This window comes from Falco biarmicus, chromosome 1 (genome assembly GCF_023638135.1).
Source record: "Falco biarmicus isolate bFalBia1 chromosome 1, bFalBia1.pri, whole genome shotgun sequence".
In the NCBI taxonomy this organism is placed as follows: domain Eukaryota; kingdom Metazoa; phylum Chordata; class Aves; order Falconiformes; family Falconidae; genus Falco; species Falco biarmicus.
The window spans coordinates 8,798,104-8,816,016 of record NC_079288.1 but is presented as its reverse complement, the minus strand read 5'-3'; the positions used below and the strand labels follow the sequence as shown (position 1 = coordinate 8,816,016).

Genomic DNA, 17,913 nt, shown 5'->3' with positions numbered 1-17,913 from the left:
TGAGACTCCAACCCAGCAGTGCAGCTAGACCACAGCCTCCTATTGCCATGACCCAATCTTTGTCTCTTGGATGGTCGTCTTGCCATGTCTATGACTCTCAGGCACCGGCACTATCACACTGAAGGACTCAGATTACTCCTCTATTTTCAGAATTTTACCAACACAACCTCCAAATGCTTTTAGTAATACTTATTTCCCACTTAGTGGCCTGCTTAATGTATTGCTCTTTGGCATTTCTTATAAGCTTCATACCATCATATGGGGAAGATAAATGTTGTCATTCCCATTGTACAGCTGGGATAGCTGCAGCACACACATACCAAGCAATCCACCCTGGGTCATACAGTGAGTCGGTGGGAAAGCCAGCAATAGAATCCATAAGTCCTGCATCCAAGTTCTCTAAGTGCCTTGACTAGTCCAGATTCCCTCCTTAACACCCTTGTCAAATTATTTATAGGAGATGCATTCATATAGTCAGTAAGACAGCAAAATTTTCTAATTATATCTAGTCATGTCAAATGACAATTATGCCCTTAGTTCAGTTTGCCAGACAATGCTTTGCCAAAAATTTTTTGACCGAAGAAAGAGTAGGCATCTGTAGCATCTGCAGACTAGATCGTATAAAATGTCCCTGTGACAAGTCTGCCCTGTCTCCACGGAAAGCTTCAAGGTAAGTGTATGGGGTCGGCAGGCTTGCAAGAAGGGGATGGTGCCCTTATGTGCTGCAGCATTCCTGCTGCCTCCGATGCTCATTTCCAGGAGGGGAGTCCGTTTCTCAGCTTAGGGTTTAAATCTGCTTTCAAGGCACCTGCACCTTTTCACTCTGGATTTCTGTGCAGCAGCAAGTAGGGAGCTGCCATTTCTGTTTCACAGTACCGACCAGCTGCCAGCCTGCAAGACCCCAGCTGGTGTCACGAGAGGTAAGAACCTGATTTATTAATTCTTAGAGGAAAGAGAAAGATCCTTTTGGGTGGGGTTTCTAGATGGCTGAGTGAATGATTACTGTTTCACCCTGTATTTTCAGACCCAGTGTAACTGATTACAGTAGGTGGTGGGGGGTGCCCAAGGCTGGTAAGGCTTTCAGGTGAATCTTAGAAATACAGAACAGACCAGGTTGGAAGGGACATCAAAAGACCATCTGGTCCAATCTTTAAGTGGCTGTGTTTGAGGTCTCTGACCACTGACGGCAGACCAGAAATTCCCCACGGGGACATTCTTCACTTCTGCGTAACGGACCTCAGAGGGAGCGAGGCGTGCTGGCTTCCCACCTCTGCTGTCACAGCAGTAGAACTAGACCAATATGAGCACAGTAGGAAAAAGTGCAAAATTCAATATTTTGTCTCAGAGCACGTGAATGGATGTGTTATTTTGTCCAAAATTTGCTGTGAGTCACTAAAGAGCAGAAAGAACAGTTACGAGCAAACAAACTCTGCTTGTCATCTCTGTAAAACGCTGCCATTTGTTCCCCTTACTACTCTGCCTGTTAAAAAAAAAAAAAAAAGGAAGCTGCAGCTCTCCTTCTCAGTAAGCCACCACCTGTTCCTTCAGGGACAAATAAAGAATTATCATGTTACTCCCTCATTTTAGTACAAATATAACAGAATATTAAAGGTGGTGTAAATATTAGGTACCTATCTCTATACAGGATAGAAATACATAAATGTTTGTCTTTTTGTCTAAGCTGCCCATTGTTATTTTCTGGAGGAAAAAAAGCTGGAAAAGTAATTTTTCAGATAAATTAATACTGGCTTTAAAAATCCTTGTTTTTTTAAATTCCTGAGTTGAGCTTTGAACCTTTGCATGTAACCTTTTTTTCCTTTAAAATTATATTAAGAAGAAAAAAAAACCCAAAAGAAAATAACAGAAATGGAGCTATGTCAGTATGCCTTGGAACAGCATTACTCTTCTTTTGTCAGGCACTGTAACTATTTATGCCTGTATTAAAGAACTCACTAAAATTAGCAAATATTTGCATCATTAATAAAATTTAAAAAAATGTTTTAGAGACTGAAACTGAGCCATCAAGATGCTCTATGCCACTCAAGACACCAGTGTATGAGCCTTCTAATCTTTCTGAATTAGTATCACTTGGGAATAATTAGAGTGCCTAAAAAGCTGAAATTAATTTTGAGGTACTTAACTCTGCAAAACAGTGCCTAAATGCTTGACTAATAAGATACTAAGGATTATTTCAAATGTGAATGCAATACAGTGGACCCTAACACAAAAAAATTTCACAAAATATAATTTTCAAAGTTTCCATATATGTTGAATCATACCTATGCAAAAATATACAATTACTTCCAAAATCCCCTATGAATACTATTAGTGTAGTATCATTCATTTCTCATTTTTTCTTCTACTAAGAAATGCTTACTTTTTGAAATATTTGGGCAACATATCTGCTCTTCCACAGCGATCTCTGCTGACGAGACCCTCCATAAAGTGCAGCCATGTCATCAGACTCCGAGATGGCCATCTTTGGGGAGGCAGCTCCTTACCTCCGAAAATCGGAAAAGGAAAGAATTGCAGCCCAGAACAAGCCTTTCGATGCCAAGACATCCGTCTTTGTGGTACATGCAAAGGAATCCTTTGTGAAAGGGACAATCCAGAGCAAAGAAACAGGGAAAGTCACTGTCAAGACTGAAGGTGGAGAAGTGAGTAAACCGTAAGATTTACAAACAGCATTTGATTCCTGCTCTGGGCTCTTAGCTGGCATGCAGGGACCTTTCTTTCCTCTGACAGACCCTGACCGTGAAGGAAGATCAAATCTTCTCCATGAACCCTCCCAAGTACGACAAGATCGAGGACATGGCCATGATGACCCACCTCCACGAGCCCGCTGTGCTGTACAACCTCAAAGAGCGTTACGCAGCCTGGATGATCTACGTAAGTACCAGCAGCAGCCTGCCTTTGGGCAGCCGGGAGGAACTGCTCTGCCAGGCCAAGTGGGAGCCAACGTGCTGTCTCCCTTCCTCGCAGACCTACTCAGGGCTCTTCTGCGTCACTGTCAACCCCTACAAGTGGCTGCCGGTGTACAACCCGGAGGTGGTGTTGGCCTACCGAGGCAAGAAGCGCCAGGAGGCCCCTCCACACATCTTCTCCATCTCGGACAACGCCTATCAGTTCATGCTGACTGGTGAGTGGCAACATCTATCTCAGAGGGATTGTACCATGAAGTTCTCTGAAGGCATGCTCTGTCCCAGTAATAAAATGAGACTTTTTCAAAGCTTTCATGGTTCTCATGCATACATGCCAAAAGTGACTCTTTTACTATCTTCACCCCATTGTTTCTACTATTTTGAATTACAGACACCCTTGCACTCACTGAGGGGTTCTAGAGGGTTTTTTGGCTGGTTGGTTGGTGTTTTAAGTTAAGCTGACAGCATAGAGTTGAGAACATTAAACTTACCTGACTGCGTTTCATTCAGCTCAGTATTGTTCATTGAGTTTTAAGCACTGTTCTGCATTCTGTCCCTTTCACAGATCGCGAGAACCAGTCGATCCTGATCACGTACGTACACCCCCTGCTCGGGTCCCTGTGGGGCTGCCCGGTGCCAGGGGACCTCCTGCCTGACCACACACTCTCTGTGTCTCTCTTTGGGTTGACAGCGGAGAATCCGGTGCCGGGAAGACTGTGAACACGAAGCGTGTCATCCAGTACTTTGCAACAATTGCAGCGAGCGGGGATAAGAAGAAGGAAGAGCAGCAGCAGGCAGGCAAAATGCAGGTAAAGTAACAGGTGCTGGCTGGAATCAATGCTTTCCTCTGTTCCCGACGTGATTTTTGGAAAGGATAAGCAGCAATAATTCTCATTCTGCAGGGAACGCTTGAGGATCAAATCATCAGCGCCAACCCACTGCTGGAGGCCTTTGGAAACGCCAAGACCGTGAGGAACGACAACTCCTCACGCTTTGTAAGTTGCATAACCAAATTATTCCTGAAAAATAATAAATAGGAGTGTATGGCAGTAACTGTTTACTGGTTTTCAGCCATACCTTTTTCAGGACTAAAACCAAATTTTCTTATGATGACTTTCTTATCATGACTAATGAAATCCACCCATTCCTTCCCATTTGTATATTGATCATACATAAGACGTACAGCTGTCTCACTTTTGATTATATTCATGGTCAAAACTGTAAAAGACAACTTTATGTCAAGTATGGAAATAGAGCTGATTCTTAAGAAAATGTCTGAGCAGAAATCTTCTGTCCAGTGGAGTAAATAGCAAAACTCTTACAGTCAGGTATGTTTTAATGACATAGATCTTAACACACTTTTATTCCTTTAAAGGGCAAGTTCATCAGAATCCACTTTGGTGCTACAGGAAAACTAGCTTCTGCTGATATTGAAACATGTAAGACACTTCCCTGAACTGTTCACAATCTACCCGTTCACCCATCTATTCATACACTACCTTTTCACACAACCGTCTATCCTGCCTTCCCCATTTTTCTTCCCATTTTCTCCCTATATTCTTTTTTGACATGTCTCCTTTTTTTCTAAATAAAATTTCCCTCCAGATCTGTTGGAGAAGTCCAGAGTCACTTTCCAGCTCAAAGCAGAAAGAAGCTACCACATATTCTATCAGATCATGTCCAACAAGAAGCCAGAGCTGATAGGTAGGAAGAATGATGAACTTACAGGAAGGCTGCTAAACATCAGCTCCAATTATTACTTGTTTCACTAAGTTTGCTTGTCCTCCTCTTCCTGCTTTCAGACATGCTTCTCATCACCACCAACCCATATGATTATCACTTCGTAAGCCAAGGCGAGATCACTGTTCCCAGCATTAATGACCAGGAGGAGCTGATGGCTACAGATGTAAGTAATGATTAAAAACATACCTATTGGCATCTCTCCCAGACAGAGCTTTTATTTTATTTTTCCTGTTGCAGAGTGCCATTGACATCCTGGGCTTCACTGCTGATGAGAAGACAGCCATCTACAAGCTGACAGGGGCTGTCATGCACTATGGGAACCTGAAGTTCAAGCAGAAACAACGAGAGGAGCAGGCAGAGCCCGATGGCACAGAAGGTATTAGCAAAGTCTGTGGTTGATCTGTTAGAAATAGAATAGCAATAATCAGTATTTGGAAGATGGAGAAAGAAAACAGTGGAAATGTGTAAAAAAGTGTTCAGGTGAGCTAGTATATAGGTATGAAACTGCCATCCAAAATATACCCTTTTTTTAATTACTACCTAATCTTTATTTGAAGTATAAATTGCATATGTGTCCATAATTCTCTCCTAGAGTATCACAGTTCTAGATAGCACAGCCTGCTCAGTGTGCTTGTATTAAAAACCCACTGAGAAAGGTTTTTCAGAAAATACATTTCTAGTTGCTTTTCTAAAGAAAATGGAACCATTAAATTCAGTATTAGAATTTTTCCTTCATAAATGACGTTATTTAGGAATTTTGCTCAGGTGAGGGAACTTTCCTTCAATTTCTTTCTTCTCCTTTGGAGATTCAAACCCATAACCATCACTACATACTACTATTACCTAAACATCAGTCCAAGTGAAGCGTAGACACACTACATAGGAAAGAACTGACTTAGATTTCTACATCTCAGTTGATTACTTAATCACTTAAACGTTATACACTGCATACATGGTTTGAAATGACTAAGCCTTGTCTACTTCAAAGAATGCTCTCAGATGGTCACCTTCAGGGCTGAATTTTTAGGTTTTGATCCTGAGTGAAGGAATATGTTTTCTTTTCTGCTATGACAGTAAGTCTCCAGAAACGGGCACTTCTTAATTGTTGCCTCTGATTCTGGAATGCATTCCCCTTTAGGGAATTCTGCGAGTCTGTGTTTATACAGCTACTGCCAAGTACAGGTGGCCCAACTACCTAAGTGCATGTTTTGGATTACACTGAGGCAGCCAACCTGCTAACACTTCGGTTTTTAGTTGCCTGGCTTATACATAGCAATTAGCTCTGGACTGAAGTGATGAACTTCAGCTTTCAGGATGAATTATTAATACATTGTTTCTAGATGCTTCTATGAAGATTTTTAATATATGCAATATATTTATGATATATCAATATATACCAATAAGGTGTACTGCTCTGAAAAGCTTTCAAAACAAAGATGATTTTTTTATTTTAATGACTGTCATGCTTCCTCTGAGATCCAGCAAGCAGAATTTGGTCACAAGGACAATCAATATTGCAGTTGCTTTGGAAAGGGTTCACAACTCAGAATGCTACATGCCTTGTTAGTCTTCATTTTTCTATCTCCTTATCCTTCTACTCAGTGGCTGATAAGGCTGCCTACCTGATGGGTCTGAACTCAGCTGACCTCCTCAAGGCCCTCTGCTACCCCCGAGTCAAAGTTGGGAATGAGTATGTGACCAAGGGTCAAACCGTGCAGCAGGTAGGACAAATGTGGTAGCCTGGAACATGCTTTGATGGTTCCCATTGATTCTCCTCTTGCTGAGCATAGTAACCTCCAAACCTTTCTCCTTGCTTTAGGTGAACAATTCAGTGGGTGCTCTGGCAAAGGCGGTCTATGAGAAGATGTTCTTGTGGATGGTTGTTCGTATCAACCAACAGCTGGATACCAAACAACCCAGACAGTACTTCATTGGTGTCCTGGACATCGCTGGCTTTGAGATCTTTGATGTAAGATTTGCAGGTTTGAGGACTTCTATTGCAGGGGGAGACTTCTATATCAGAGGACTTCCAAGTAATATTCTTCTGAAGGTTTTACATGAGACTTTAATTTAACATTTGCAGTTTTCTGGGGAAAAAAAAAAAACTTCCTTTTTTTTTTTTGGACCAAAATCCTTAGAAGCTTCATCAGTACAAGAACAGAGTTTTGTTTTCTTATGTAAAATTAGCAAATAAAATTTTATATATTGCAATATTTTAACAGCATGAGCCTAATGTTAATGATTAAAAAAAACCCAACATAATTGTGGTTACTTTGTATAAAGGCTTCCAGAGCAGAACTAGGATTTGGAGACCCAGCAACAAATATATAACAGGTTAAAGTTGCGTATGTTTTTTGAAGGACCAAGGAATGAAAAGGTAGGTGTTTAATCAGATATTTAAAAATTGGAGACCAGGGTACCTCTCTTTTGTGGCTGAATAAAAAAAATGCCAAGTACTTTATGAGTTTTAGGACATTCACTAACGATATCTGCTCTAGAAAAAAAAATTCACTTTCATTATGTAGGTATTTCTCTGGGGAATTGCATATAGGTCGTGCTGTGGTGTGGGATAACAACTGATAATGCAGTTGTGTTTTAACTGGGAAGACTTACAAAGGGTTGAGAAGGTAAGGACTGTGCATATTGACAATGGCTTGGTTTCTTTTCCCACTGGGAAGTTCAACAGCCTGGAGCAGCTGTGCATCAACTTCACCAATGAGAAACTGCAACAGTTCTTCAACCACCACATGTTCGTGCTGGAGCAGGAGGAGTACAAGAAGGAAGGAATTGAGTGGACATTCATTGACTTTGGGATGGACCTGGCTGCCTGCATTGAGCTCATTGAGAAGGTAAAATTTTAATTCAAAATGTCATGTATTTTCAGGAACTAATTATTTTAAATTGAAAATGGCTAAATGCTATTCAAAACAAAGGTCTCTACCATGGTTAACTTCATGGATTCAGTTTCAGTTGTTGGAATATCTCTTAATCTGTATTATTGCTTATTATGCATTAGAGATATTAAAAGTCCACATATAACTATGGAAATCATTCCTCACATACCTTCTCTGTGTGGAAGATATCTCTGCTTGCTTGATTAAAGGACATTAAAAAAAAAACAAAACAAACCACAGAGCAGATCCCAAAGTAGAGTACAAATAGTTATCTGGACAATACTTTACTATGTAGCATCTAAGAAAAAATGTAAGTACAAGGCAATACAGTCAGTGCCTGAACTCTGAGTGCAAGAAATTGAAGATTTCTTGGTTTTTTTGTATAATTTAGGGAGTTGATTAAAAGTACAGAACCTGAAGTATATATACAATGAACACATTTGTGAAACATTTTTAAATATGATCTTTCTCCTCGTGACTTTTTAACATAGTTTTTAGAACAGAAAACATTCCTGAATCACTGTGTCAAAGTGTGAGCGAAGCGGGTGAATCTTTTAAGCTAACTTTTTAGAAAGAAATTTTCTTCATGGCAAGGGTATTTATTTCTTTCTCAGCTTCCTGTCATGTACTATAATCCCTTTAAGACAAAGTCATGCTTATATTATTCTGCAGGCATTCTCTTTTTTATTGTACTATCTTCCAGCCCATGGGCATCTTCTCCATCCTGGAAGAGGAGTGCATGTTCCCCAAGGCAACTGACACCTCTTTCAAGAACAAGCTCTACGACCAGCACCTGGGCAAGTCCAGCAACTTCCAGAAGCCCAAGCCTGCCAAAGGCAAGGCTGAGGCCCACTTCTCCCTGGTGCACTATGCTGGCACGGTGGACTACAACATCTCTGGCTGGCTGGAGAAGAACAAAGACCCCCTGAATGAAACTGTCATTGGGTTGTACCAGAAATCCTCTGTGAAGACACTGGCCTTACTCTTTGCCTCTTATGGCGGAGCAGATGCAGGCTAGTTTTCTAACGTCTTTTTTTTCCAACATTTATGATATGTAAAGATGCAACATAAAATATAATATTAAAATAATCTTTTTGTTTTTAGAGGCTGGTGGTGGTGGTGGTGGAAAGAAGGGTGGCAAGAAGAAGGGTTCTTCTTTCCAGACAGTCTCAGCTCTTTTCCGGGTAAAGTATGAATTTCATTATCTGTAAAGTTACATGAACGTAGTTTAACATCTGACCTACCTAAACTCCCATTCTTCTCATGACCTAATTTTTATGATGAAACTATAGCAAGTATAAAATGGGTAGAGGTTATTCACTGATTTTTCTTGTTAATTATCTGTTCATTTTGGGGATTTGTTTCACTAACTCCTCAACAGCAACCTGAATTCCTTTTGAAAGTTCACTTACACTCTTTGTGAAACATATTTTTAAGAATCCAGTATGTATACAGAAATATTATTCATATAAGAGCTTGTGTTAAAATATTTATACAGTATGATATTATTTTCTCCAGACTAAAGTATTTAACTATATTGAACAATATACTTAAGTACATTGCAAGTTTGATGAAAGCAAAATTTTGAATTTGAAAGCTTCTTCCTTCTAAAATTCATTACACTAGTTCCTTGGCATCTATATTCAGAGTATACACAAGTAATTTCTTTAGTATAAGGCCCTATACATAATCCCACAGGAGAACTTGAACAAGCTGATGACGAACCTACGGAGCACTCACCCCCATTTTGTCCGTTGCATCATCCCAAATGAAACAAAAACACCTGGTAAGACGCTCAAGCAGAAGGAGAACTCCCTCTGATACATCCCTTCCCCTCTGCAATGGAGACTCTGGCATTCATTTGTGCTCGGAATTTCTAGGTGCCATGGAGCATGAACTGGTACTTCACCAGCTGCGATGCAACGGCGTGCTGGAAGGCATCAGAATTTGTAGGAAAGGTTTCCCCAGCAGAGTCCTTTACGCTGACTTCAAGCAGAGGTAAGAGCACTGCACCTCTCAGCACCATTAAACTCAACGTTGGTTCATTCATGTAGGTTCATGCAGGCTGGACTCTGTTGTCAAAAATAGCTACCTGTGAGCTGGTGGGGCCCAGTAGCTGGTGTGTGTTGCTTGGGGAAAAACAGCCTTGTCTTTCCCTTTCTCCTTCCACAGATACAAGGTGCTTAATGCCAGCGCTATCCCAGAGGGACAGTTCATTGACAGCAAGAAGGCCTCTGAGAAGCTGCTTGGGTCAATCGATGTGGATCACACCCAGTACAAATTCGGCCACACCAAGGTACAAGCCCTCCTTGACTCACTCACGGCATGTCTGTGCTTTGCTCTGCCTGACAGTGACGGGCTGCAACATTCCCTTTCTCAAGGTCTTCTTCAAAGCTGGGCTGCTGGGACTCCTGGAGGAGATGAGGGATGAGAAGCTGGCACAGCTCATCACCCGCACACAGGCCAGGTGCAGGGGCTTCCTGATGAGAGTGGAGTACCAGAGAATGGTGGAGAGGAGGTAGACATTCCCCAGCTTCACTTAAAGCCCCTGTCCCTGGGGGAAACTGTTGGCACTCATCATACTGAAGATATTCAATGTGCGCTTTAATTGTGCTTCAGGGAGTCCATCTTCTGCATCCAGTACAACGTTCGTGCATTCATGAACGTGAAGCACTGGCCATGGATGAAGCTGTTCTTCAAGATCAAGCCCTTGCTGAAGAGTGCAGAGTCTGAGAAGGAGATGGCCAACATGAAGGAAGAGTTTGAGAAAACTAAGGAAGAGCTTGCAAAGTCTGAGGCAAAGAGGAAGGAGCTGGAGGAGAAAATGGTGAAACTGATGCAGGAAAAAAACGATCTGCAGCTCCAAGTACAGGCTGTGAGTAACTTCTTTACTTTTTTCACGTGAGGGAAATGATTAAATAAGATCTAACTCTTCTTGCATACTACAGAACTCTCAAATTATACACTAAACTGCCTTAAAAATAATTTTAAGTTGAATACCATGTAACTAAAGGTAAAATTCAGGCCACATACTTTCCCCACTCAATCTCAATATTGAGAAGTAGGGTTTAAGCTAAAGAAAGATTTTTTAGTCTTAAGGCCTGCAGGGACATGTCTCCACATGAGTTCATGACAGAAAGCTTCATTACAGACAGTGTCATGTATTTAGTGGAGCAGGGACAATGATTCCGTTGACCAACAACTCTGCCTTAATGCAGTTGTCAAAATGAGGAGCCTCGTGCCATTTCTCATGGTGTATCTCACCTGAGCCCTGCTCCCAGAAGATACAGATGACCATTACATCCCACGACACTAACGCCAGCCTTGTATGTTTGTCTCTAATAACATGTGGCCTCTCAGAAACTTAGGCAACCTTTAGGAAATACCCTTAGGTTGAAGTGTCCATTTCAGGGAAAGATGAATCTTGTTCTAGTGTCCACTGACTGTATTAGCTAGGTATAAATCTACTAATGGGAGTATCATATATTTTCTCGATGGTGGAATTATTTCTGTTTCTCAGTAGTTCCGCATAAATTTGAATACGGTACATTATATACAGTCACTTTCTAAAGGCAAAAAGGAAAACATCGATAAAATGCAAGTAACCCTCTGACATACCTGAAATAAGCCACGTGAAATGTAGTGGAGGTACACACTGTATATATTGATAAAAAAGCCAGGAAAAAAGAAACTGATTTAAAGACTTGTTCTAAATTTATAATTCATACTGCAACTGAACAGTAACCTTTTCACAAAAAGTAATCCCAAAAGTATTACTGATGCACACCTGTTCCTTCAACATTAAGTACCCATTCCCGTATTTTCCCACCAGGAAGCTGATGCTTTGGCTGATGCTGAGGAAAGGTGTGACCAGCTCATCAAAACCAAGATCCAGCTGGAAGCCAAAGTAAAGGAAGTGACTGAAAGGGCTGAGGATGAGGAGGAAATCAATGCTGAGCTGACAGCCAAGAAGAGGAAACTGGAGGATGAATGTTCTGAGCTCAAGAAAGATATTGATGACCTGGAGTTAACACTGGCCAAGGTCGAGAAGGAAAAGCATGCCACCGAAAACAAGGTACACACATGGGGCTTCATGGAAATGGAACAAGACTCTCAGAGTACAAGCTTGCTACCGTAAGACATGCTGTCTTTGGAGAATTTTGATCTGGGCCTTGTGTGAGCATTGAAAGGATAAACGAAACACCTGGCAAAACACTGCAAAGTGAAAACATCACTGCACCAGTGAACATGTTTTCTAAGCAGTTTTGACACTTACTTCATGTTTGTAGGTGAAAAACCTCACAGAGGAGATGGCAGCCCTGGACGAGACCATTGCCAAGCTGACTAAAGAGAAGAAAGCCCTCCAAGAGGCCCATCAGCAGACACTGGATGACCTGCAGGCAGAGGAGGACAAAGTCAATACGCTGACCAAAGCTAAGACCAAGCTGGAGCAGCAAGTGGACGATGTAAGCACGGTTGTCCAGAAGAACAGGGCGGGTATAGATTATAGAACTGGCTGGTAGAGCACTGATGGTTATCTTCTATTCAGCTGGAAGGGTCCCTGGAGCAAGAGAAGAAACTGCGCATGGACCTTGAGAGAGCAAAGAGGAAACTCGAAGGAGACCTGAAGCTGGCCCATGACAGCATCATGGATTTGGAGAACGACAAGCAGCAGCTGGATGAGAAACTGAAGAAGTAAGCGTGGCTGTGGGGCACCAGACTGTGGGGCTGGTGCGCTTGGGGGTTTTGCTCAGGCGCTAACACAGTTTGCTTTGCCCAAAGGAAAGACTTTGAAATCAGCCAGATCCAGAGCAAAATTGAGGATGAGCAGCTCCTGGGCATGCAGTTACAGAAGAAGATCAAGGAGCTGCAGGCAAGTGTCTGGCCCTTCCCCTCTCTCAGCCAGTCTCAGGTCGGGAAGGAGGAGGGCATGGGTGCGAAGGGTGCCTAATGTTCCCCAGGCTCGTATTGAGGAGCTGGAGGAGGAAATTGAGGCAGAGCGAACCTCTCGGGCAAAAGCCGAGAAGCATCGGGCTGACCTGTCGAGGGAGCTAGAGGAGATCAGCGAGCGCCTGGAAGAAGCCGGAGGGGCTACCGCCGCTCAGATTGAGATGAACAAGAAGCGTGAGGCAGAATTTCAGAAGATGCGTCGCGACCTGGAGGAGGCCACGCTGCAGCACGAAGCCACGGCTGCGGCCCTGCGCAAGAAGCACGCGGACAGCACCGCTGAGCTTGGGGAGCAGATCGACAACCTGCAGCGAGTGAAGCAGAAGCTGGAGAAGGAGAAGAGTGAGCTCAAGATGGAGATTGACGACTTGGCCAGTAACATGGAGTCTGTCTCCAAAGCCAAGGTACACAAAAATATAATGAAAACAACTTGAAAATACATGATGTTTTAATATGTCTCTTTAAAATATGGCCATGTTACAGTATAACTCTGTCTTCACATGGAACTGTATTTCTCACCTTCTTATGCCAATGCACAGTATATCGCTTGCACAACTGTTCACATTTTTCTGGTGATAATCATGTTGTTCAGACTACGAAAGCATCCAGATACTAATCTTTCATGATCTATGATCTCCATAGGCAAACCTGGAGAAAATGTGCCGCACTCTGGAAGACCAACTAAGTGAGATTAAGACAAAGGAAGAAGAGCATCAGCGCATGATCAATGACCTCAGTGCTCAAAGAGCCCGTCTACAGACGGAGTCAGGTAAGAGAGCTTCCTCTGTGCTGCTGAATGAGAGGACATTCTAAACCAGTTTGTTTGGGTCACAAATTACAATGAAAATATTTCCTGTGTGCATTCTTAGGTGAATATTCACGCCAGGTGGAGGAGAAAGATGCTCTGATTTCTCAGCTGTCAAGAGGCAAGCAAGCTTTCACCCAACAGATTGAGGAACTCAAGAGACACCTAGAGGAAGAGATAAAGGTGAGAACTTTTCCTACATCTGGCCACTGAAAACACTCTTAACTCGACACTGCCTAGTGGAGACAGGGTCTGCATAGGACAAGACATGATGGGAGATATTTATTTGTGTAGAAAGTACAAACAGTGGATTTCATCCTCTAGACCTATGTCTGTCCGTTTTTGCAAACACCTATACCCTCACAGCAGTCATGTTTGCAGTCTTAACTTCATTAGATTTCCCAGGGTATTTCCATTCATTGTACCAATCCTGCTCTCTAACAAGGCCAAGAACGCGCTGGCCCACGCCTTGCAGTCTGCTCGCCACGACTGTGACCTGCTGCGGGAGCAATATGAGGAGGAGCAGGAAGCCAAGGGGGAGCTGCAGCGCGCCCTGTCCAAGGCCAACAGCGAAGTGGCCCAGTGGAGAACCAAATACGAGACGGACGCTATTCAGCGCACGGAGGAGCTGGAGGAGGCCAAGTATGTAGTGACAGTGTGCAAAGAAGCAAAAGGGTACTGAGATTTCCAAGGGGACATTGAAAGAGAACACACGGGATATTCTGAGGAACAAGTCATGGCTTGGCTTTAGGGGAGGGTAACAAAAGGTGGGAAAATTTATCCTATAGAAGGTTTAATGGTTTGGTAAGGAAAAAGCTAAAAACATCACAAATGAAGCCATCACCCTCTGTGACTGCAGTCTACAAAACAATTAAGCACACTTTTGTGAAAAGCACACTGGTTCCTGTCTGCTAACTGTGAGTTGTGCTTACATTTCCCAGGAAGAAGCTGGCACAGCGCCTGCAGGAAGCAGAGGAACACGTTGAAGCTGTGAATGCCAAATGTGCCTCCCTGGAGAAGACAAAGCAGAGGCTGCAGAATGAAGTGGAGGACCTGATGATTGACGTGGAGCGATCAAATGCTGCCTGCGCAGCTCTGGATAAGAAGCAGAAGAACTTTGACAAGGTCTTGTGGGCTCCAGCCCTGGGGTTCCTGGGCAGAGCGTCCCCTCCCGATTGCCACATCCACGCTCACGTGCCGTTTCCCTTCAGATCCTGGCAGAATGGAAGCAGAAGTATGAGGAAACGCAGGCTGAGCTGGAGGCCTCCCAGAAGGAGGCTCGCTCCCTCAGCACGGAGCTCTTTAAGATGAAGAATGCCTACGAGGAGTCCCTGGACCACCTGGAAACGCTGAAGCGTGAGAACAAGAACTTGCAGCGTAAGTCCCTGGCCCTCTGCTCCTGGCTGGGCTTTCTCACAAGTTTCTCTATTTGTCACACTAAACTGGTTTGGGCCTGAACTGATAAGATGATGTTTGTCACCTTGGTGTCCCAGGGCCTGTTCCCATTCAGCTCTATGCCTGACCATGCCACTTTTCACACTTCCTTGCAGAGGAGATCGCTGACCTCACAGAGCAGATTGCAGAGGGCGGCAAGGCCATTCATGAGCTGGAGAAAGTCAAGAAGCAGATTGAGCAGGAGAAATCTGAAATCCAGGCTGCTCTGGAGGAAGCTGAGGTACACGCCCATAATCCCTGGGGTCTGCACTAAAGAAATGAGCAATGGGGAAACGTGGCTGAAAAATGCTTGTTCCCCTCTGTTTTGGCTGGGGAGTGTAAACAGCTGAGACTTCCTGCAATATTCTACAATCACATAGAAATGAGCAGTGGCCTTATGTACATTACCAATATTTGTGTCCACTTGTCCAGGCTTCCCTAGAACATGAAGAGGGGAAGATCCTGCGCCTCCAGCTTGAGCTCAACCAGGTGAAGTCTGAGATTGACAGGAAGATAGCAGAGAAAGATGAGGAGATTGACCAGATGAAGAGGAACCACCTCAGAATTGTGGAGTCCATGCAGAGCACCCTGGACGCTGAGATCAGGAGCAGGAATGAGGCCCTGCGGCTGAAGAAGAAGATGGAGGGAGACCTGAATGAAATGGAGATCCAGCTGAGCCATGCCAACCGCGTGGCTGCAGAGGCACAAAAGAACCTGAGAAACACGCAGGCTGTGCTCAAGGTCCGTTCAGCAAAGCTACAGGGAGAGAAATGACGTCCCTGACAATTCTGGTGCCCAAGCGCACGCTGCCACCTTGCCATTTCTCTTGTCCCTTTTACAGGATACCCAGATACACTTGGACGATGCTCTGAGGACGCAGGAGGACCTGAAGGAGCAGGTGGCCATGGTGGAGCGCCGAGCAAACCTGCTGCAGGCTGAAATTGAGGAGCTGCGGGCAGCCCTGGAGCAGACGGAGCGGTCAAGGAAGGTGGCTGAGCAGGAGCTTCTGGATGCCACTGAACGAGTGCAGCTCCTCCATACCCAGGTCAGGCACTGCTCTGGAATTTAGTCCCATCCACAAGGCACAACACAGAATGTGATTGTTACGCATCTTGTGAGTGTTTGCTGTGTAAACACATTGAGAGCCACGCCGTCATAGGGCTGCTCCAGACAGCCACCCATGTCTGGTTTGCAGCTATGGCCCTAAAGAGGACTTTTGTGTTAAAGACAATCAAGAAACAATACTCACACTTTTAGCTCTTGGTGTTGAGGCATTAGGTCTGATAGTACAAATCCCGTCTTTCCTGTTGCACAGAACACCAGCTTGATCAACACCAAGAAGAAGCTGGAGACAGACATTACCCAAATCCAGAGTGAAATGGAGGATACGATCCAGGAAGCTCGCAATGCTGAAGAGAAGGCCAAGAAGGCCATCACAGATGTGAGTTGGGGGCTCCCTTCAGTGCCGATGGTGGGAGTAATTTCCCTCACATGGTCTCCAGCCCCACAATGGCTTTGACCCTTTGCTCTCATCAGGCAGCCATGATGGCAGAAGAGCTGAAGAAGGAGCAGGACACCAGCGCCCACCTGGAGAGGATGAAGAAGAACCTGGACCAGACGGTGAAGGACCTGCAGCACCGTCTGGATGAGGCCGAGCAGCTGGCTCTGAAGGGAGGCAAGAAGCAAATCCAGAAGCTGGAGGCCAGAGTGCGTGGGGCTTTTCTTTGTGCATGAGTGAGCACGCCACGTTAGCAGCCAGCAGGGAAGCTCCAAAGATGGGCTTCTCGTTGCAGGTGCGGGAGCTGGAAGGGGAGGTGGATGCTGAGCAGAAGCGCAGCGCTGAAGCCGTGAAGGGCATGCGCAAGTACGAGAGGAGGGTGAAGGAGCTGACCTACCAGGTAAGGCAGGAGGCCTCCTTGGCCTCACACACCCTCTTCCCAGGAAGCAAATATTTTTGCACTTGATTGTCAAGGGGAATTGTTAACTCACATGGTGGGAAAACTGATTCACGCTCTTTCCTGCTTTCCAACCACTCCAGTCTGAGGAGGACCGGAAGAATATTCTCAGGCTGCAGGATCTGGTGGACAAGCTGCAGATGAAAGTGAAATCCTACAAGAGACAAGCTGAGGAGGCTGTAAGTATTGCTTGGAGGATAGGCAAGTGTTGCTTTCTGTGAGTATCACACAAGCACTGAGGAGATGAATACCAGAAATCAGGAAAACGTCATTGAGAAATTATCAAGGTTTTTAGAGTCTTTGTCAATCCAGATAAGCACTCTTGACACATGAGCATGAAATGTGTGGGAGAATAAGTACACATATGGCAAGACCAAGTGATGAAATAGCTCCTGAAGAGTGACATAGTACTGGTGAATCTCGGCACAGTGGGGTCCTGAGTAAGGGAGGATGAGGAGGTCACAGTGAGGCTTACGTGTAAGCAGTAGTAGGTGGGAGATAGGAGTTCTGTGCCTTCCATTGGGGAACAGCTGCAGCCCCGCAAGGCCGAGAGGTGCAGGTGGAGTGAAACCCCTGCCCTGGGCTCCTCACCACCAACTCCCTCTCCCCACACAGGAGGAACTGTCCAATGTCAACCTCTCCAAGTTCCGCAAGATCCAGCACGAGCTGGAGGAAGCCGAGGAGCGGGCTGACATTGCAGAGTCGCAGGTCAACAAGCTCCGAGCGAAGAGCCGCGAGTTTCACAGTAAGAAGATAGCAGAGGAGGAGTGAGGATTCATGAGGCAGCAAAGTGACCCGAGGGCTGCACAAAATGTGAACCTCTCAGTCACTTTCTTCTGTAACTCATCTTCGAAGCATGTTTAAGTCTAGATAATAAAGACAGTAGACTCCTCTGCATACACAGCAGAAGCAGTGCTTTTGGTTGTTATAACTCAGTTCTGCAGTTACTTAATTTTTGACTGTTTTCAAAGAATGAATTTTCAGGAGTAAATTCCAGAAATTAATTTATTTTCTGGAGTAAGATCCAGAAGCTGTTCTACTCCAGCTACTGTTACAATTAGAGCCACCAGAGGAAACAAGATTTTTTGCTCTACACTACAGTGTTTCCCAGCAACAGAAATGTTATTTCAGGTTAGGTTTTCTGTTAGAGAATTCATACACCAATGCTCTACAAGGATACATGTCAAAAGGAACTGGTTTTGACTATCTAAAAC

The 17,913-nt window shown here is 44.2% G+C and overlaps 1 protein-coding gene across 1 annotated transcript; it reads left to right on the top strand.

Moving 5' to 3' along the window:
- The first annotated feature begins 542 nt into the window (after nt 1–542).
- Nucleotides 543–17,662, top strand: LOC130143783 (myosin heavy chain, skeletal muscle, adult-like). The gene is made up of 39 exons (XM_056326679.1): nt 543–920; nt 2,417–2,657; nt 2,746–2,889; nt 2,983–3,139; nt 3,487–3,514; nt 3,613–3,730; nt 3,824–3,916; nt 4,297–4,360; nt 4,527–4,625; nt 4,724–4,827; nt 4,902–5,040; nt 6,267–6,385; nt 6,484–6,633; nt 7,343–7,513; nt 8,262–8,571; nt 8,663–8,742; nt 9,257–9,344; nt 9,439–9,556; nt 9,731–9,854; nt 9,940–10,076; nt 10,178–10,433; nt 11,391–11,633; nt 11,848–12,024; nt 12,108–12,253; nt 12,341–12,431; nt 12,520–12,909; nt 13,148–13,274; nt 13,375–13,493; nt 13,756–13,952; nt 14,252–14,435; nt 14,522–14,687; nt 14,861–14,985; nt 15,177–15,485; nt 15,586–15,789; nt 16,060–16,185; nt 16,281–16,451; nt 16,538–16,642; nt 16,783–16,878; nt 17,315–17,662. The coding sequence occupies exons 2-39, from the start codon at nt 2,454–2,456 to the stop codon at nt 17,468–17,470; spliced, it is 5,835 nt and encodes a 1,944-aa protein (XP_056182654.1). The 5' UTR covers nt 543–920; nt 2,417–2,453; the 3' UTR covers nt 17,471–17,662.
- Nucleotides 17,663–17,913: the final 251 nt, after the last annotated feature.

Excerpts from the sequence above, each read along its gene's own strand:
- LOC130143783 (XM_056326679.1), top strand. The coding sequence starts at position 2,454 with ATGTCATCAGACTCCGAGATGGCCATCTTTGGGGAGGCAGCTCCTTAC. Across the intron at positions 12,910-13,147 it reads AGTCTGTCTCCAAAGCCAAG|GCAAACCTGGAGAAAATGTG; the intron begins GTACACAAAAAT and ends TGATCTCCATAG. Across the intron at positions 15,486-15,585 it reads ACACGCAGGCTGTGCTCAAG|GATACCCAGATACACTTGGA; the intron begins GTCCGTTCAGCA and ends TCCCTTTTACAG.